This window comes from Callorhinchus milii, unplaced genomic scaffold, assembly GCF_018977255.1.
Source record: "Callorhinchus milii isolate IMCB2004 unplaced genomic scaffold, IMCB_Cmil_1.0 Scaffold3, whole genome shotgun sequence".
Classification (NCBI taxonomy): Eukaryota; Metazoa; Chordata; class Chondrichthyes; order Chimaeriformes; family Callorhinchidae; genus Callorhinchus; species Callorhinchus milii.
In genome coordinates this window covers 59,465,788-59,487,638 of record NW_024704744.1, presented here as the reverse complement: position 1 = coordinate 59,487,638, position 21,851 = coordinate 59,465,788, and the positions used below count along the sequence as shown (strand labels likewise).

The 21,851-nt window shown below is 38.2% G+C and overlaps 1 protein-coding gene across 1 annotated transcript; it reads right to left on the bottom strand.

Moving 5' to 3' along the window:
• Window positions 1-15,440: 15,440 nt before the first annotated feature.
• On the bottom strand, window positions 15,441-21,011 carry efcab2 (EF-hand calcium binding domain 2). The gene is made up of 4 exons (XM_042333117.1): window positions 20,896-21,011; window positions 20,737-20,779; window positions 20,517-20,583; window positions 15,441-15,711 (listed from the first exon to the last, which is right to left on the bottom strand). The coding sequence occupies exons 1-4, from the start codon at window positions 21,009-21,011 to the stop codon at window positions 15,596-15,598; spliced, it is 342 nt and encodes a 113-aa protein (XP_042189051.1). The 3' UTR covers window positions 15,441-15,595.
• Window positions 21,012-21,851: the final 840 nt, after the last annotated feature.

The window sequence follows — 21,851 nt, the reverse complement described above, 5'->3', positions numbered from 1 at the left end:
AATTAGTTTAAGGACCAGCTCAGCAACAGAAAGGGGATGATGAGAGTTGGAAAAGACTCTCATAACTAGTAGATATTTTCTCAAATAATCATCTGCTCTTTGCATAAGACAATGTGAGGCATGAGCTAGGCTATAGTATAGATAAGTTAGCCAATAGGCGAAAAATGCCTGAAACATACTCTGGAGCGTGTATAAGGTCCATGTGGTTCACAAAGGATATGAAAGAAGGTTCTTCCTGAGGATCATAGCATTTATTGAAGACATCAAATTATGTAGCCGAGTGAAAGAACACGCAAAGGGATCTGGAATAATAATAATAATATAATAATGAGAATGAGATAAGGAATAGCAGATGACTTTTAATGTAGGTAACTACACACTTTTGGTCAGATTTATGAGATTGGGCAAAGCCAACTAGCAGATTAAAACATGTATTTTGCCAGGAAATATGAAACACCCTGAAGGAAAGTCTACCAGTAAAGTTGAAAGGAAAATTATTTGACATTAATTGTACCTTATAATTTCAGAGTAAACAAAGAGCAGTTTGCCTTTTTTTATTTAATCTCTATTTGCCATATGATCTGGAGTGCCATAACCAAGTGATGATAGAAGGACAGCAAAATATCAGCACTGAACATCCATGTGTAGGTGGGATGCATAGAATCCTCAATCTGGTTTGAATATGGTGATAGTTGTCTGCATGTATCAGACACCCACTGACCCAAACAAATGAGGTTCATCTTAAATGGTTGAAGCACCTCATTGAGGCAGAGCTTGAGTAAGGTCCCAGCCCTAATCCTTTCACTCATACCTTCACACCAAGTTGTAGTGTGGTGCTATTACTTACAGGGCATGCAATAATAGAGATGGTAATAATCTACAGGATAGAAAATGAGTTAAACAAAAGTAACACTTCTCATCCTTAATGTCGGCTAAATAAAGACTGCTCTTCTGGATCCCCACTTTAGCCCTTTATTTCCTTCAAATCATATTTCAGAGTTCATCTTTTTTTTTATAATTATTTTCATCCTTGGTAAAGAGATGACTAGTGCTTTCATTTCACAGATCTGGCATTTGTTAACTACTGTACTTTCTAGAAGAAAAATGACTGGCTTTGAATGGCCTAAAGCTGCAAGCTGCAGTACACTATACACACAGTATGCAAAAGCATATAAGAGCTTAATTGTATGATGAAAGAAAACAGTGCTTGGTATTGATAAAAACAGATGTTTTGGGGGGCTAGTTTTTCCTTTTATTGCTCTCCTTCTCGAACTGCGTCTCTAGATGGGGAGGAGCGGGATTTGCAATGCCATTCTTCTGAATTTGGCACTTGAAAGTTTGTGCTAGTAAGACTCTCTTTGCAGCACCTTATTAATATTATTAATATGCTACTTGTTATCATGACTCTTCACTCCACCATATCATAATTGATACTTACATTTGATATAGAGCCTTTCACATCGGAGGATGTCCCAAATTGACTCACAGGATACACTTAAAGTTGCAGTGACCATGTGTTTTGTGGGCAAACTCGGCAGCCATTTGGTTGGATATTTACACAAAGCAATATCCTCTAAACAGCCATGAAGTGAATGATCAATTTTATTTGGGGGTTTATTGGCCCAAAACAGTGCGAGAATATAAAAACTAAATAAAAGTTACCATAGTTTCAATGTACAATAATTTTGTGTGAATTGATCCTTAGGTAATCCTTAGGTTAAAATCAGATTATTGTAATGGCAGCTATATTTTCTAATTCCTCTTTGGGTTTTCCTAACTCACCAATAGTGCTTAGTTATTCACACTGCTTAAGATGACTAAATACTACCCAATATATTTATAACTAAATCTCTACAGCGCAGTCTGAGTAAGCAAATCTTTGCCAAGATTTCATTATATCTTCAATACTTTAACAGGAATATTATTTCCATTTCTCTACTCTTCTCAATCAGTAAAAATCATAACCAACTTGGAGTTCAGTAAGCAGAAATGTACAGCTGTGATTCATTCCATATTACCAGAGCTCTGGGTTCCTTCAGTGCATATGGCCAAACTCTCTCGCCCCAGCAGTGCCTATAGCCACTTTACAGTGCATTTACTCAGAATTTAGACCTCTCAGGTGCATATATACAGGCTTTCTCTTCCAGCATTTTGCAGAAATATAAGCATTCAGTACAATCATGATTCACTGCGCACATTGTTTCACAAATGATGTCGACATAGCACTGGCAGGTACATTGTAAACAACGGCATATGAGACAGCACAGAAAGAGAGGAGATCATCGGCTATTTTCAAGGAAAAGTGTTGGTGGTGGCAGGGGATCCCAATTCTGTGCTTAATATAAAATATTTTAATAATAATGCTGTATAACAGCTGTCAAGAACTCGCAGTCACAATCAGCAACAGCACAGAAATTGAGAACGTTCACATACAAATAAAGCAGTCACAAATTGTTTCAATCCTGGGATCCAGACGATGGTTAGAAAACTCAAGATTTTCTGTTAAGAGTTTGTGACATCACCTGAGAAATTTGATTAGATCATTGCCTTGAAATCACTGCCAGATATCCATTAGTCTAGATTCATTACAATAAACGTACTCACCAAGATTCAGTTTATAAATACAATGTGTGCAGCCATCATACTTTATGAAATCATCCTGAAGCTCTTAAGCAAATAGCTGGAACATTCAAAAATTCTCCCAAATTTTGCAAATTTTATACAGTATTTATAAATAAATAATCTTTGCGTTTGATAACATGCCTCTCACATTGGGAGGGCCTCTCAAAGTGCCTTCAAAATATTCACTGTAAAGTGTAGTGACTGAGTACTTTGCAAGTGAATGCGGCAGCCAATTTAGACACATATGTCCAACTGTGCTGGGAAATCACCTCATTGTTGAAGGTGTCGTTAAGCCATTAACTAAACCATTTTCTGGTTGTTCAGGTGGATGTTAAAGATCCCATGGCTTTTCACATCTAATCAGAAAGAGAAGAGAGTTTTTCCCAAGTGTCCTGGCCAAAAATCCCCCATTACTTATGTAAATTGGTTGCCGTGTTCACCTGCAAATACACAGACACTACATGCACGGTAAAAATGGAAACAAAGAAACCCATCTGAAGCCTGCTCATTTCAGAAGCACACATAACCATTGCATGATCACAGACTTCTCTGGATTACTTAGCTTTCTGAGAGAGGTTATAACCCAAACAGACCTTCCATGAGGGAAAAACAGGTTTGCCTTATTGTTCAGAAGATCACAAGAAAGGTTCAGATAAAGAAAGACTCTCAGTGCATTTGATCTCATCATTTTAGCATTCACAACCTACCATCTTGTTTTCATAGCATCAAGCTGTTCCCTAAATGAGTCCAATGTCCTAGGCTCCAGCTCTATTCCTAGCATTTTGTCCCAAATGTGAATTAATTGTACGCTGTGTAGAGAAATACTTCTTGGTATCTGTCCTAAACATGCTGTTCACAACCTTGAATCTGCAATGTTATTATATCAGAAAGCATTGTTGCTGAAAACAATTGAGTAAAAATTCCAAGGCATAATTTTCACTTTACATCCTATGTTATTCAGCCGCAACCACTGCAGTTCATAAAATATACACTATTGTATTTCCATGGTCTTAGCAGGCTGGTAGTCAATGTGTATCTTAGATGTTTTGATCGTCTGTGTCTGTGTGTTGGGGGGGTGGGGGGCGAGTGGTTATCCAACTCTTGATCAATAAAAATAATGATCTTTTCCAGGAAATCTTAAAAAAATGAACTTGTTATAGTACATGTAACATAAAAGCATCTCAAAACTCTTCCTGGTAAATATTGTCAAGTGTAGGTATCATATATTTGTAGGAAAACACAGCAAAACCACAACACAGTCTCACAAATGGCCATGAAATGAATGATCAATTAATCTTGAGAATTGTTGGTCAGAACACAGGGAGAAACATGGAGAAAAGATTGTTAATTTTAGCAATTAGCATACGTTAGACCCCATCTTTTACATTTATCCTTATAACTTTCATTCCTATTCACAAGCAGATCTGTATCCAGATTTATTTTAATTAAATGAGTTAATGAACAATGATTTTAATGGCTTATATATATATCTACTACTGTGAAGGGGAAATTGTTCTAATCTCTGATTTTCCTTAAAGGCTAACAATTTTCTGCACTTGTCTTTTGTCAACCCTGTGCTCAATGATTAAATTAAATAGCATTCTTACATCCGCATTCTGAACTCTCTCAGCATTTTAAAGATCTGGATGTTATTGCTTTTCAATGTTCGTTGCCAAAGGAGAAAAAAACAAGTTGAATTGTGTGAGTCCAACGCCCCAAGTTATCCTTGTTTCTTTGCCAAAACCTCTCCAATCCATTAATGGTTCCCAATACCTTTTATATGTGCACATTAGTTTATTTATTTAATTTGCCCAGATTCACTTTGATCTCTATTACTTAGAATCATGGAATCGTACAGCACAGAAGGGTGCCATTCGGCCCATCGTGCCTGTGCTCTGAAAGAGCTACCAACAAGCCCCACTACCCAACTCTTACCCCAAAGCCCTGCATATTATTCCCTTTTAAGTACCTATCCAATTCCCTTTTGAAAGCTATTATCGAAACTGCTTCCACCACTCTTTCAGGCAGTGCATTCTAGATTGTAACAAATCTCTGGGTAAAAAAAATTCTCCTTGTCTCCCCTCTGGATCTTTTGCCAATTATCTTAAATCTGTGTCCTATGGTTTCCGACCAAACCGCCAGAAGAAATAGTTTCTCCCTATCTAGTCTGTCAAAATCCCTCATAATTTTGAACACCTCCATTAAATCTCCCCTCATCCTTCTCTGCTCCAAGGAGAATAATCCCAATCTCTATAGCTTCTCCACATAAATGAAGTCCCTCATCCCTCATCCCTTTAACCCCACTTTCGTACCCTCTGCAAAGCCCCGACATCTTTACTTATCTTTATACAGGTCACCTAACCTGTAGCCTATTTTTAATAATAATAATAATAATCCTTGCATTTGATATAGCGCTTTTCACGTCGGGAGGACGTTCCAAAGCGCTTCACAGAAGACACTGTAAAGTGAATTGACTGTATATTTGTGGGTGAACGCAGCAGCCAATTGCGCACAGCAATGTCCCACAAACAGTCGTAGATTGAAAATACTAATTTATTATTGTTTTTGGTTTTGGAGGGATTATTATTAGGCGTGTGGAGTAAGGAAACTTGCCCAAGGTTTCGCCCTGCCTGGAATTGAACTCAGGTCTCTCGCTTGCAAAGCGAATGCTCTAACCACTGAGCTACAGGACTCATCAATAAATACAATGCAATACAATACATATTTACATTCATACTGCATCTTTCAAGTTGAGAGGGCATCCCAAAGTGTTTAATAATCTTGCCTTGAAACCAATACAGTTTTGCTTGGGGGTAGCAGTTGAGGGGTGTAAGGAGGGGAAAGATGAACAAAGGCATGGTCTTGAGACAGATCTTGAAAGAGTTAAACAATTAAATAAATTAAACAAGTTATTATTACAACATCACATTCAAATCTCTCTTTACGGCATCACCTCTCATTATCTCTGTGACCTCTTACATCTCAACTGACACAGCTGTTCCCTCCACTCAGCGAACACTGGCTTTTTTCATGTCCCCCACTCCATCTACCTCACCATCAGCAGGTGTGCTTTCAGCCATCCTCTGTTCTCTGAAACACTCTGGATTCTCTATGACTTGCCCCTTCACTCCCCACTTTCAAAACTCACTTCAAGACTTACCTCTTTGACCCCACTTTTGGCCATCTTCCCCCACCCCCTCTTCCTACAACCCCCGGGTTTGGGTGCACAGCCAACAGTGTATATTTTATATAGTAAATATATAACGTAAATTGTATTGCTATGTATTGTTCATGATAATAATATACTGTATTATTCATAAGTAACACAGAAAGCAGGGCACACAGAATTAATCCATGCAGCATTCCACTGGTTACATACAACAGACAAAGCTTTTCCATTTATTGCCATTTATCATCAACTTCTGCTTTCTATTGTCGAAACAAAGCTGGCTAATTTGGCATTAATTCAATGATCCTTAATGATCTTTAATAGCCTCACAAATGGGACATTATCTAAACCTTCTGAAAATCCAAACAAATTGTACTAATTGAGTAGCCTTAGTCCATTACTTTAATCATCTTCTTGAAGAATTCTATTAGACTTGTGAACCAAACATGTCCTATCACCGTGCCAATCACTCATATTAATAATAATTCTTGTATTTGATATAACCGTCAGGAGGACATCTCAAAGTGCTTCACAGAATATACTGTAAAATGAATTGTCTGTATTTTGTGGGCAAAATGCTGTGGCTTTGTCTTCCACAACTGAATCTTGAAAGCATCATGTAAAATGTTCCAGAGTATTTTCTTCACAGACAAATTTATTTTGTTTCTGTTACATAGGATCACATAGAATGGAAACAGGCCATTGGAGCCCAATTTGTTCATGCCGGTGTTTATGCTCCACTTGAGCTTTCATTCCTCCTAATCCCTCCCCAACACACCTCTATTCCCTTCTACTTCATGTTTACATCTTCTGGCAGTGAGTTCCATATTTTCACCACCCTCTGTGTAAAGTTCCTCGTAAACTCCATTTTAGGTCTGTTTCTGGCTATTTTATATTTATGGTTGTCAGGGTATGGAATGATTTACATCAGGCAGTTAGAGTGGAGTCAATTGGGGAATTTAATAAAGAATTGGACAAGCACATGGAGAGGAAAAAGTATTCAAGAACATGGGGAGAGAGTACAGAATTGGGATTAGGATGGCTGACTTCTTGGAAGGGCTAACATCAACACAAAATACAACAACAACATTACATGTGTATAGCACCTTTCATGTTGGGAGGGTCCCAAGGCGCTGGGTCAAATGGTTTCCTATTGTGTCATACATTTCACTGGTTCTATGCAGTGCACTCCCAACTTCCAGTGTTCAAAGAAGACCTGAATCCACATCTTTTAGTGCATTAAGTAGAGCAGATTGGTTCCTTTCAACCCACTCATTCAAGTCCTCTAAAGGCCAACAGCCAGGTCTAAAGTGGCTCCAGAGTACTATTTATGGAAGATCATTCAAATACTTCTTAAATAAATCCAACAACCTGGCCCACTATCAGCCTGTCTTGTAATCTGTTCCAGTAATTAGTTAACCTCTATGTGAATAAATACTTCCTGATGACTGGCTGAAATTGCCCTTCACAACTCTGAACCCGTGCCCGCTTTTCCTGGTTTGGTGTATCTGAACATATTGTCCTGGATTTACTTCCTCAATCCCATTTAGAATCTTATTTACCTCTGTAAGGTCTCCTCTGAAATGCTTCTTCAAGGATGAAGAGCCCTACCTTATCTAATTTTTCCTCATAATTCATCCCTGTAACACTGGGTATCATCACTGTTGTTCTCCTCTATACTATCTCTGGGGGCTTGGGCAGCCATTTTACGTCTCAACAAACAGAATTACATCCAGTCCTCCATATGTAGCCAGACCAGAGCACTGAACAGCTTGAGCAAACCTAGTTTACCCTCAGCATTTTAACTGTTAACCCTCTGGGTGTAATTTTACCAATTTCCTGCATGTTGAATCACATATGCTGGAGCTCTTTTATCCAATTGGTCCTGCTGTTATTCATATATTCAAATAGAGAGCGGCCTGATTTGTACCAGTGCAATGGCTAAATTATTTGCTCAATATAAATGTTGCTTTAGCATCCATGTCTAATGTGTGCATTCAGATGACTGCACTAATAGGATGCAAAGAGAACCTATTCCACAATTGCACAATAGTGGGAGAAGCTCAGTAATAGATCAGTAGTTTGTGATGCCTCTACCCATACACACGGCCATTTTAACAAAGATAATTTCAGTTACATTGACTCTACCCTGCAAATGTATATTAAAGTTTGGTCCAATAGTAAGATATAACTCCAGTACATTTGCTATGCAACAAATTAGATCAGACACAAAATAGTCAGTGCACTTTATAATATACCCTGTGAGGCACTTTAGGACATCCTCCCACTGTGAAAAGTGCTATACCAAATATAAGGATTATTATTTATTAATTTAGTTAATTAAAAGTGTCTGAAATCCTGAAGGGGACTGTGTAGCGAAGGGGTGAAGTGCTTTCTGGTTGTGCTATTCTCTCTTCAAGGACAGCAAGGTTCTAACGCAGGTCAAGCTTGTGGCATATGGGACCTATGTGCAAACATTCCCCATTTATGGATCCAAGCTCCTGGGATGGAGCTGAGGGGCCCATTTACAAAGTCCAGGTTCAGCAGTGAGATGGATTTGTGGCAAACATGGGAACCGGTTGCAGGAAGGGAGGGCTCCTAACCTACACTGACCTGTCGCTAAGCACTCTGATTGGGGAGTTGGCTTCACAGCGGGCATGTCTATTTATCAAGGCTGCTGGATTAAGTAACAGGTGCTGAGTAAGCCTGGTAAACGATATTGGACTTGTACCTCAAGAACATCAAGTTGGCTAGCACGTCACAAGCTGTCCTGTGAAGGTCCTGTTGTTTTTGGACCAGCCGCATTCTTCTCCTCTGTTTTAGTTCTTGAGCCTGGATGGCTTATTTATGTTTTGGCAACCTGAATGGTATGCAGGTCTCCAGGTACGGCGTGACCTAAGTCTCCTCACCTCTTCATGAGAAGGCTGATGCGCGATCAGAAGGAGAAACCACAGCTGATTTTTTCTTCCTGGCCTGATGCACTGAGCCAAATTCTGTAGCATCCCAAGTGTGACCTTGGCTGAGATCAGTTAACTCAGCGCAGCCTACAGATTCAACCTGGAACGTTTACGGCTAAGTGGCTCAATGAATAAACTTGGTGAGTCATCTTTGGGTGCAGGGCAGTCATTTTTCAAAAGGTTGTATTGCTTCACTGATAACAAATGGATCAAATCTCCTATAAAATCACCCTGCACATATACAATCATGGTAGTTGATTTTAATGAATGCCTGCCCTAGGCATTCTGCTCATGTCATTCCCAGTGCATCCGTATTCCTCCACAATCATAGTGATGTATGGACTCGGGAGCAGGTATATTGGCAGTGTTAGTTTGGTTTGAGTTTCAGGGATATAAATCTCCTTGACAAATGCACATTCGATTTCTGTAAGGTAGAAATCCTGTATTTTTGAAGGTACAAACTGTATTTTATCACCTGTAACGTTCAACCAATTTAATTAGAAAAGAGATTGATTTTTGATTGTTTTATTAGTCTGTTTTGGGTGACTGAATTTGATGGTTTGGTGTCTGGTCAGTGTCTCTATGTGTTTGAAAGTACATACTGTACGATCCTGATAGTTATTGAATAATCCTGGGACTATTTAAAACACTTAAGATAATATTTCTTACACAAACATTTAATATTTTTGTTGATTTTTCTATTCTGGTTTGATTATTAATCTAATTTCCTTTAGTCTAGGGTTTTGAGTATACCATTCTATACTTTATTAAAAATGTTTAAAAATTACAATTTTGCAATGTTATTTCAGGACAGATTTTCCTACAGTAAAAAAAATAAATCAGTATTGGAGTATTACTTTTAAAAATTAATACATGGCAACTTCATCCTCTATAAATGTTCATTCTTCCCAGTCAAATTGCCTTGTCATTTAGATACCAATTCATTAGTGTAGAGCCTATCAAACCTCTCTCCTTCCATTCTGAAAAGGGTCATTTGTCCCTTCATTGAAATACTTGTATTGATATTGTATTACTATGAAATATATCTAGAAATAGACACTACATTTGTCAATAAATTATTTAAGTAATATGTTTATGATGAGATTACAACTTCAGTTTTTTTTGTGTATCGATGTTTACACTGATGCAACTCATTTACAGTTGTAAATTATCATTTAAAGTTTATTTGAATAAGGTTTCACTAGATAAATTCACAAGTATTTTGCAGGTTTTTTAAATTGAAAATACTTATTTGGATAAATGTCGAATAACTGTAAGCAGCATATGACTGATGTAGGTGGTAATATATAGGTTTTACAGAGGATCTGTGTACAAAAAACTTTAAAATAATTTTCTTATAAGGTAATTTTGTAAAAACAGATTTCATTTTTGTTATCACTTTAGATTATTTCACTCATAAAGCATATTGCTACTGTATTTTTGTAGCACTGTTTTCTGCAATGGCAAAGATAATAATACAAATCTCACTTGACTTGAGATATTGACTTGAGAGACCTGGGTTTGATTCTCGGCAGGGCGAAATGTTGGGCAAGTTTCCTTACTCCATACGCCTCTGTTTACCTAGCAGCAAGTAAGAACCCGGTTGTTAGTCGATTGTCGGATTGCTTTTCCGGGAGTAATATTTTCTTCAAAAACAAATAAAATAATAATAATAATGAATTGGTCACTTCAATCCACGATTGTTTGTGGGACACTGCTGTGTGCAATTGGCTGCCGCATTTTCCCCACAAAATATAGTCAATTCACTTTACAATGTATTATTTGAAGTGCTTTGAGACATTTCGAAGGCAAGATGAAGCACTATATTCAAATGCAACGATTATTTTTATTATTGCATTTTCTTTTCTAGTCTTGGGTTTAATAATTTCCATATATAATGTGGGTGGACCAGATGTAATATCACATTGCACAGTCAATTCATAAACCTAGAGTATTTTATTGACAGCAATCCATTTAGAATTTGTAAGCTTACCAGAAACTATATTATCAGACTGGTTATGTCAGCCTAACTCATTTAGCAGCTTTTTCACTTCTAAATCAAAAGATTGAGGGTTCAATCCCCACTTCATAGTCTGGCTGACACTCTAATCACTATAATGTTCAATCCATTTGATTTTGAAGAATTGATCTCCTGTTCATAAAATGTGAGAAGGTGACTTCCCTGCCCTCCATCCTCCCTAATCCCAACCCCCAGCTCAGGTCCAAATCTCTGACTGTCCAGCCCCTTGAGACGTCCTCCCAACATGAAAGACCCTCCACGGTCTTGCCCCTCCCTACGTCCGAGACCTGCTGACCACATATCAACCTGTCCACCGCCTCTGCTTAGCAGGCTCTGGCCTGCTTCACGTCCACAGCCCAGCCCGCTCCACCATCGGCAGCTGGGTCTTCAGCCTTTCTGCCCCCACCCTATGGAACTCCATCTCACATTCCCTTCGCCTCTCTCCCTCCGTTGCCTTCTTCAAGGTGCGTCTCAAAACAATCCTCTTCAACTGAATCTTTGGCCACCCTCCTACCCTCCCTGCCCTCCACCCTCCCCGAGCCCGACCCTCAGCTCGGGTCTAAATCCCTGACTGTCCAGTGCTTTGGGATGTCCTCCCGTCATGAAAGGCACTATACAAATGTAATTTTGTATTTTACTGTAAAATACTCTTTCAGTTCACACAAAGGTATTGCTAACATATTGTATGCAAACAAATTAATACCAATACAATCAATTTACAATTCAAAAAGATTAATTTGAGATAATTTAGTAAAATTAGATTATATAAATTAAATGCTGCATTCACCTAAACCAGATAAAGCTCTACGGTTTTAGCTGTTTAAACACCAGCAGTACATTTTGTCGTCTGAAAAGACAGTCACTACACTTTAGAGTCAAACTCCTGTGAAGCCCAATATGTTTAAATACAGCATATAATAATAATCCTTGCATTTGATGTAGCGCTTTTCATGTCTTCTCGACATCTCAAAGCACTTCACAGAATAGACTGTAAAGTGAATTGACCGTATATTTGTGGGCGAAACGCGGCAGCCAATTACACACAGCAATGTCCCACAAACAGTCGTGGATTGAAAATGACCAATTTATTATTGTTTTGTTTTGGAGGGATTATTATTAGGCTCTGTGTGGAGTAAGGAAACTTGCCCAAGGTTTCGCCCTCTGCCTGGAATTGAACCCAGGTGTCTCACTTGCAAAGCGAGTGCTCTAACCACTGAGCTACAGGATTCCATATGAGGCCTTTGTGGTGCATATCTGTATTCACCTTGTAACTTGCATTGAATCATATAACTTGCCTGGCTCCTCAACACAAGACATTTTGTACATAATCTATTTTTCTATTCTTTTAATTTCTCAACCAAGTTTCTCACCTCCTCATCTCTTCTTTCAAAGGCATGTGACAGTTGTTTTCCTTCAGTTGGGCACAGTTCCACTGGTACCTCAGTTATTCATCATTATTAAGAGCACTGGTAAGCTCTGTGGCCACAGAGAACGTCCTACACCTGATCCAATATCCACACACCTCACACCTTCCAGCAATTAGATTTTGCTTTGTAGAAATACAGTGGCTGTATTGAGTTGCAATCAAGGCTGCAATGAGTTGTAAATTTTTAGATATGGACACATATTGTAGAGAAGAAAGAGTAGAGACAAAGAGCTGTCACAGCTCTAATGTGAAATGTTATGCAATGCGAAAGAGATTGTCCTGGATGTCATTCAATAGGTAATCTAATCCTAAAGAAAATGAGAGCTCATACTCATGCAACAGCCATGTTTGTGATTATTCAGGCAGTTTGAGATTGCTATCTGTAGGCTTTAAAAAATAAATCATTAAATACCAGCACATTGAAAAATAGGATTGAAATAGATTTAGCAGAGCAATATGCTGTGACAGTAGATAAATCACTTTGATTTGGAAATCCTATCAACCAATTTTATTTTGCTGCATAACAGCAAAATGATGTTTACAGGAGGGAGAGAGCTGTCTTTTCACTTCTGGGGACTCGAGCTGAATCGAGGCAGGGCTCCGCAGTGTTAGAGGGAGGAGCTGTCGGAACAAGTAGATAAGCTAGGACTCTTCAGGCTTGAAAAGAGATATATTAGAGAAAACTGATATATATATCAGATGCTAAATGACACTGAGAAAGTAAACCCAGAATATTTTCAGCTACACTAAAGCGGGACCAATAGGACACAAGTTCAGGGATGTGAAGGGCAATTTCAAGATAGATATCAGGAAGGACTTTTTTACATAAAGGGTAATTGACAACTGGAACATGTTAGCTGGAAGGATGGTTGAGGCTAGGACACTGGACACTTTTTAAAAACATCGTAATACTGTGGTGGGAGGACAATAGGGTGGGTATTCTGGAAGGATGAGATTAAAAAATCTAAAGAGCTTTCTTCATCTGAACCTCTCTTATGATCCTGTGAAAAACATGAAAGTCTCCTCTCTTAGACCAACTGTGACTACACATAAGATGACAGGGTGCAGATCGATTATGAGGTCATGGATAGTAAAGACTTTGTTGGAGAGGGAGCGGACATTTTGGAAGGAAATGCGGATAGGTTTGCTGGTGGGGTGGGGGTGGAGGAGAGAGTGCTATAGCGAGGATTTGGGGTTGTGGGGGAGAAATTACCCTGGAGTTTGAGAAGCAGGGGGAGTTGGGAGAGGGCATGGATAAGCAAGGGGGAAGGGGTGTTTGCTTTCGGAGGCAGTTGGTGCAGAGAGAGTAAGCGATGGGACTGTTGGGGTAGCTATTCTGAGACAACCAACACTGGGAGCCACGGTGGGCCTGGCGGTTGATGCCCAGGCTGGAACAGAGGGAGGTAAAGGTTGGATCCGGGAGAGATAAGGCGAGGAGGGTGGTGGGAGAGTGGGAGTACAACAACAACAACAACAAGATTCCATTTATAAAGCGCCTTTCACGTCAGGAGGACGTCCCAAGGCGCTGCACAGTTGGGTCATGACCCGAGCAGGGGGGGGGGGAAATGGTCAGGGTGATGGAAGGGAGGGAGCAAGGAGGGGGGAAATGGTCAGGGTGAGGGGAGGGAAGGGAGGGAGCGAGGAGGGGGAAGAGAGTCGAGAGGGGAGCTGAAGGCACGGTCAAAGAGAAAGGTTTTGAGACCGGCCTTGAAGGAGGAAAGGGAGGAAGCAAGGCGGAGTAGCGGAGTATGGGGGGTAGGAGCAGAAACATTTTCAGAACGAGCGTCTCTATTGGTACCTCTATTGGTACAATTTTGTTGATAATCCAGTGGACAGTCAACCAATAATTAAAGCTGCATCAAAAAGTAAGCCCACATCAATACTTTAGGATGTATCAAGATAGTAGAACAAAAGGAGATAGGTTTAGAGTTGTAAAGGGCAATTTCAGGACAGGTACCAGAAAGATTTGTTTTTACGCAGAGGGTAATCAACTGGAAAAGGTTGCTAGGAAAGGTAATAGAAACCAGAACACTAGACTCACTTAAAAAGCAGCTTGATGCAGTGATGAGAGGACGATGGGGTGGGTGTTTTGGAGGAAAGAGATCAGATGGGCCAAAGTGCCTTTTTTTTATTCAGACCAATATTGTGATCTTGTGAAATGTTCAGAATCGGAATCTGTGAACAATATCGTAAAGCGTATATGAGTATATCTATCAAATTCATTTCATACTTTACAGTTGCCAATCAGCCTATCTCCCTTGGGGGGAAGCTCAGCAGGATTTCTTTGGGAGTTAAGTTGGTTTTAGGGTGACGTGCTTGGTAATGCAATATTGTAATCAAGTTGCTCCTCCGTGACAGACTCAGTAGTCCAGTTCCTGAGCTAGGTTGGTCCAAAGGCAGTGTTGATGAGGGATCAGTCTGGCTCATCAGCAGAACTTGGAAGAGCTGTTCAGTCACTGGGGAGAGGAATTCTTCCCACTTGCCTTCTGTTAATCCTGCAAGCCAAAGCTCTAATGGGTAAGATGGTCCAAGCTGGACAAGCAACAGGAAACTCAGTTCAGTGCCAATCCACAAGTCTGTCAAGAAGAGCTCCCACCCATCCCCCACCCCCCAAACATTCAAACTCATCTCGATGTTCGATCAGTAATGTGTTTTCGGGTTTTCTTGATTGAATAGATGCCATAAATCAAGAAATATTCAAGCAAGAACATTTATTTTGTTGGCTGACCATAAACATTGGCCACCATTGGCTTAGTAAGTGTTTGAAATGGCAAGCTGCACAATGTTAGCTGGTTAAATTCCAGCAGTACCCCAATGCACATTCTGGATTCCACAAGCCTTGGCTCTTGCCAACCTGTGCCTAATACTTTCCAGGATAAGATGAGCAGGATGCATTCCTCTGGGAAGAAAGTACGCACTTCATTCAGGGAAGACAAAAATTTCAATTCATATTTGGAACAATTAGTCGTTTGGTGTGGATACTCATCAGTATGGTGCCGAGTTTCCATGTGTCAGACATTCTGACCAAAGAAATCAGCCTGAAGCTCTCAAATCAAGTATCAAAATTTGAACATTGTAATAATGCTATGAAACTTCCCCCAATCATCAAAAATATGAATTAATATGTTTTTTTTATATATATAATTTTTTTATATATATACATATATAGGCAACGCTCCAGATAAAACTTTCACTCAAAAATATCCTTTGAATTATTTCAGAGGCAATATATGCATTTTTTGTTCCAGCATTTTATTCAAACAAGCACTAGCAGTTTGGAAGCACAGTACATTTTAATAAGAATACAACAAAAATTGTTAAGAATTTTTAAAAATCTCTTCTAGCAGTAAAGCAAATTCTTTGGTACAATTGACTGACACCTCTGTCAAAATGTTAATCTTTTAATCATCTTCCACAGTCATCATGGACACAAACTCTTTATACAGGATAACATTTTGATCTGGATCCAGAGAAGCAGACAGCATCTCGTCCATTTCTTCTTGTGTAAATGGTTCACCTTTAGAATAACACAACATTTGTCACTTCATTTTTCACTATAACATAATTCTTCATAAAATTACAATATATATTCTATTGGCGTACAACATGGGATAGTCATGGGATAGTTAACATCCACCTGAGCAGGCAGAAAGTTTTGTTGTTGTTGCTGTATAGAAGGCTTAATCAATACAATTGAATCTTACAGCAATACTGATATTATAAACCTCTCACAATTACAACTATTTTGCCTGCAAAATATACAGTCACTACCCACTACAGTAAAATCCTGTGAAGCAGCTTGACAATGTGATTAAGACACTGTATCAAGTGCAAGGATTATTATTTGTTTTTCTAAGCACTCCTTGATAAGAAATACTTAAAATCTATGAAATTTGGACTAAACACACCTAATCTACAGTCAGTAGACATGTAGAGAGCTTTATTTCTCAACATGTTCATACATTAATAAAAATTATTTCATAGTTAACTTTCCAAAGATAAATACAATCTATTTCATATGTACAAAAGTAGCTTTGAAACAGTAGATGTGATGATGTATCATTACTGCAAATATTTGTTGTGAATGCTCAACATCATGTATTCCTGGCATGATTACACAATATCTGGTCTACATGAAATAACAGTTTTACAACAATGTCAGTTACTTGTGCAAACACTTTGATCTACAACAGACGCAATATACTCAGTATGTGCATGTGTACTTTCACTGCTCTGGATAGTTTCTTTCTGTCAGACAGTTTTAGTACAATATAAAGCAGGCCTTTATATACAGGTTTTACTGCAACATGAAGATTTGTCAACTTTGAAGTTCAAGTCATTCTACATATGAACACAGTTAAAGTCTCTTAAAGGAACAAGCTCATCTTCAATTAAGTCAACCAGCTTATTTGGATTGTACTACTCTAAATAATTCTGGTCAAATTGTTTTTCTTTAATGGAGAGGTGCTCATTTCTATTTAGTGCACTAATGTGATTTGTGATCAATTATGATTTGTGGTCAATATGATTGGAAAATGTAATAATAATAATAATAAAGTGTAGCACTCAATGCACCACCTACCCAATTACAAACGGACAAACACCCAACTCATTTGCTTCCATGAATACTAATAATCCTTGCATTTGATATAGCACCTTATCATGTCTTTGAGACGTTTCAAAGCGCTTCACAAAATATACTATAAAGTGAACTGGTATATTTTGTGGGCGAATACTTTGTTAAGAGTACGTGCATGGACCTTTCATCACAATCCAGCTACATTCACCCTGCAACCTCTAAATACTCAGGCAATCTAGATATTCTCAAACTTATGGCCAGCTGCTGACGCATAATATTTGATTTACCGACTAGGTTAGGAGACACTGAAGACACTCAAAGATTAGTGAAAACTAACATGATAAGGGAAAATGCTTGGCCCTAGCATCAGAAAACCAATAGAGTTTCCACAATTAAACATGGAACAGTTGCTTGTCTGTATTCATATTGAGAAGGCAAAGCTGCTGAGAGAAATATACGATTTAGCACTCTAACTGAACCATGATTGCCATCTTCTGCTCCAAGTATTGAGAGTTGCTCCTCCAATAAAGTTTAGTCGAATAACACCTTTTGATGTACCAAATGGATTGACCTTGCCCATTTTCCTCCCCATTGGTTTGGGATTTCATTGTTTTTATTGGTCATGGCTATTGAGCGTAGGTTCTTTAGCCTCTGCCTTTTCATATTCTTTTTCCCTACACTCACTCCTGCTGCCCACCAAGTAGCAGATACAATCTTCAATAAGGATGATGGAGGCTAAAAACAAAATCTTGCCTAGTGTCCCAAACCCTTTGAATGATCCCACGGCATTATTCAAAAGGAGAAGAGAGTTTCTCTCTCCCAGTGTCCTGGTCAACAATCCCACTCAAATAAAATCGGTCACTCGCTCTTGGCTGTTGTGGGACATTGCTGTGCACAAACTGGCTGCCACATGTTGCACAGAAAATACAGTCAATCCAATTTACAGTGTATCATATGAATGGTTTTGTGACGTCACGACAATGTGACAAATGCAATAACAAATGCAAAGATTATTATATTATCTATTTCCTATTCTGTTTTGCTGACTCTAACACTGTACATATATATCATTGTACATAAATAGTGTTCACATTTGCACTAACTAGCAAACAAAATCTCACTTGCGTGTGAGGTTCCTAAGGACTTGGGTGTAAATGCTGTTCTTTTTAATGTTGCAACCTTACACATGTCCACAACTAGATTTCCAATTCAATTGGTTATTGTTGATTGGATTCTATTCCAATACACCATTACTTACACTCTCAAACTACTCCTTATTTCCTCAGGATGCTCGAGATGGATCCGAATGATACCTTGATAGTTGATGTCTAAATATTCTTAATTGCAAATTGTTATAATTTTAACAATTATCTAATTTTGGATTTGGAACTGGAATTTGCTTACTCTACTTTGTTTGGGTACCCGTATTTTTTTGTGGTTTTATTCTTGCAAAACCTCTACAAATTCTTCCTAACAGTGAAGGCATTCTTTTTAAATCCTTCGGGAGCAGTTCATATGCACTGAACAATCTGTCATGCTTTGATGGATGACACAGAAGGCTCTGTGAATGCCCATCCAGGAATGCAAATGCTCACTGACACTTCAAGCAAGGTTTGAAGCCAAATACTGACATACAATAAAATACACTGATTTAAAAAAAATCATCTTCTGTGTAGCTGATCCACATCTGAAACTAGAAAGCAATAATAGGAAGAAGAACTGAAATTGCCTAGAGATGGCACAACTTTTATATATGCCAGAGGACAGGAGAATTACTTGGGTGATACCCAAAGTTATCATTGACAAAATGTCATGATTCATTCAGTTGGTGACCTGGACATGTTCCAAATAATATGTGGAAAAAATGAAGGAGTGATTGTCTAAGTAAAAGAGAGGGAAAAGAAAAAATACATCTGTACAATTACCTTCAAAATTGTTGAAAATAAGGATTGTTTCTATCTCCTTTAGGCTAGACACAAGTAAACGCCGGGAAATCAAAAAGACACACCAATTCAAAAAACGAAGGAGAAGAAATTACATGGATAAAAGGTAATATTTGGATCGCAACGGAATGACTGGAAGCAAAAGCAAATCTCAGTTGCAGATTATGTAACAGATATCAATCAAAAGGATGGCAAAAAAAGCAGTCAGCTTCTTTGAAATGTTAAAGGTCTGAATTGCTTCTCCAGATTGCATACAACAAAATACCTTTTTCGCTTAACTCCTTCAGGAAATTATGTTCTGCAAAAACCTGTTCCAAAATTCCATGTTCATAGAAAGGGAAATGGCAAAGATAGGAACCAGATTCCAATCAGTGATTGGCTGTTTTAAGATGATAGATCTTGTTCCATTTGAATGGAATATGTCAACTTCAGACAGCCAAGCACTGATCAAAATCAGACTCCAGAATGCAGAACATTACTTCAGTGTACCGTGTTAGGAGACTCATGCACTCAGTAAATTAGCTTTGTTTTATTTCTAGAAAACAACCAATAATCGAGTTGGTGCACTAATACACTTTGGAAGGAGGAAAGTTTTGTTTTATAAAAACAAGAGGTGCTATTATGAAATTTATCACTTAATTTAGTGGCCATTATAAGGACTTCATAAATGAACCAGTACAACATTTAAAAGAGGTCATAGAATTTATAGATCATTTTTGCACTGATCTTTAGCTTAATCTGTTATATTAAACTGAAACATAAATAATTGTTTTAACCTTTGAAGTACTGCTCATGACTTGTGTTATTGTAATCTAATTAAATTTTAGTTTTTTCAGCAAGTTTGGATAGATCTTCTAATAGGCCTGAGGCCTGAAGTTCCATTTTCCACTGTTGTCACACAACAACAAAAACAAATTCCATTTTACTACAAAAATGTAAGATCCTGCAGAATTGTGGAAAAGTCTTAAATTCGGTCTTAATTTAGAAAACGGTTCTCTTTAAGAACTGCAGAAAATAGTTTCCAAATTAAAATTGAATTTAAGGATGTTCTTCAATTCTGCGCAAACATCTGGGCTGATTAGATGGGATTTGGGGCCACTGCTCCACACAAAACTTACAAAAATATTATGTGCATTTAGATAACGTTTTTCATTAGTCTCACTTGACCAATAATAATAATCCTTGCCTTAATATGTTGTCGAAATGTCTCAAAGTGCCTCACAGAATATACTGTAAAGTGAATTGACTCTGTATTTTGTGGGCCAAAAGTGACAGCCAATTGCGCAATTTATTAGCAATGTAACGGTGGGACACTGAGCAGGGAAGATGCTGACCAAAGGCATCTTTCAATTAAATATATTTTTAGGAAAATTTTGAAGGCAGGGAGAGAAGTGGTTTTGGAAGAGAATTTCAGAGGACAGAGTCAGCCACTGATGGTGAGCAAAGAAAGTGGGGAACAGCAATAAACTGAGATCAGAAGAGTGAAGTTTATAGGCTACAATGAAGGCTGGAGAAGATTGCATAATTCAAGTGGGACATGATCATGGCAGGATTTTAAAACTATTCTTAATATTGATCCTGTTAGTCACTGGGAGCCAACGGACCTTGGCAAGGATAAGGGTAGTCGATTCATGGAGCTGGGTGCAGGGAAAAACTGGGGCTGCATTGCTCTGAATTAATTAAAACCTCTAGAGAATTAGGGAGGCTAAGGGGAACATAGGAAAAAGCTATCCTCAAGTTGACTAAGGCATGGATAAGAGTTCATAATTCATCACTGCATAAAATCTTAAATAGTAATACCTTCCTCAGTCATGAATTTTGTAAGTCCCTCTTGGGTAAGATATCCCTTATTATCTGTATCCAACACCTAGGAGTAAAATGCAAGAGTATTATTAAAAAGTGAAGGTCTCAAAATCAGCAAATAAGTGAACAATGGGAAAGAATCTACATTCAGTTTATCTGTGAATTTTGTTATTTTAATACACATTCAATTCTTTAAGAACTTAAAGTCCAACTGTACCTCAAAAGCACGCAAAAGAACATTTTCTGGGTAGGGTCGGTATCTGTAATAAATCAGAAAAAAACTATTGCAATTCAGGATATCAAACTGTAAAATATGTTGCTGTTGACATTCTTATTCTGAGAAGGCAAAAAAAAGATAGAATCTTGGGGTTCTCACGTTTTTTTTAGCAAAAGGAATACTCCACGATAAGATACCACAGCCAACAAACCTATCCTATTTGTCAGAAAAGGTATTCCTTCAATGTCTGTTTTTTTAAAGTTCTTCTTTCCCATCGCTATCCATTTAGCCTTTTTGGACAGTGCATGTCTGTGGATGTTGTATCAGAACAGGATTGGGCTCAGCTCTGATGCCATGTATAGTTAAATAATTTTACTCTATTCAGACACTCTTAAACTCTCTTGGCTTCAGCTCTGGTGTTGTCAGGACTGTAGTTCACCTTTGTCTTTAATACCTTCAATACCTTTCCGTGAGCCTATCACAAACAAACCAAAATTGGCTGATGAATAACTCACAGTCAAATAAATCATTATATGAGCTTTATTTCCTTCAATAATTTTCTTTCATTTAAATTTTCTTTCATTTAAACCTGCAAAAGTTTCTTTGCCCCTTTGAAGAACTTTCTTACAGTTTCAAAAGCACTAACCTAAATTGACCCACTCTGCTTCCCAAGGTAGGGGAAGACACATAATATCGGGCTACATTGGGCTAATATGTGAAGTCGTTTTAGGGCTACAAAAGTATTTAATTTCTGGCAATTCTGCCTGCAGTGTGTAAAAAGCTGCTGCAGTGGTCATCTTTGGTCACACGATGGCACTATTCCACACAATACCTGCAATACCCCAAGTCAGTTATGAATGATCCTTCAATGTTTGACAGGACTTTACAGACTAAGATAAAAGAACAACTTAATATTATATTTTTGGTTGCCACAGAATGGGCAATGAAATGCCGTTGTAACAGTTAATATATCACAAATACTTTGGATTAAAACTTTAATTGTACCCATGGGAATTAATTACAAATAAAACTGGCATGTATACATTTTACCTGTGGCCATGTATACCAATTCTGCTCTGACACATGCAGGCAAAAGGGCATCAGCAGCATATATT

Bases quoted from the DNA above. Each gene is read 5' to 3' on its own strand.
- efcab2 (XM_042333117.1), bottom strand. From the start codon at position 21,011: ATGGGAAAGAAGAACTTTAAAAAAACAGACATTGAAGGAATACCTTTT. The intron at 20,780-20,895 runs GTGAGAACCCCA...GATTTATTACAG, and splicing joins TTCCTTTTGCTAAAAAAAAC to ATACCGACCCTACCCAGAAA. The intron at 15,712-20,516 runs GTATTACTATTT...GTTATTCTAAAG, and splicing joins AAAATTCATGACTGAGGAAG to GTGAACCATTTACACAAGAA.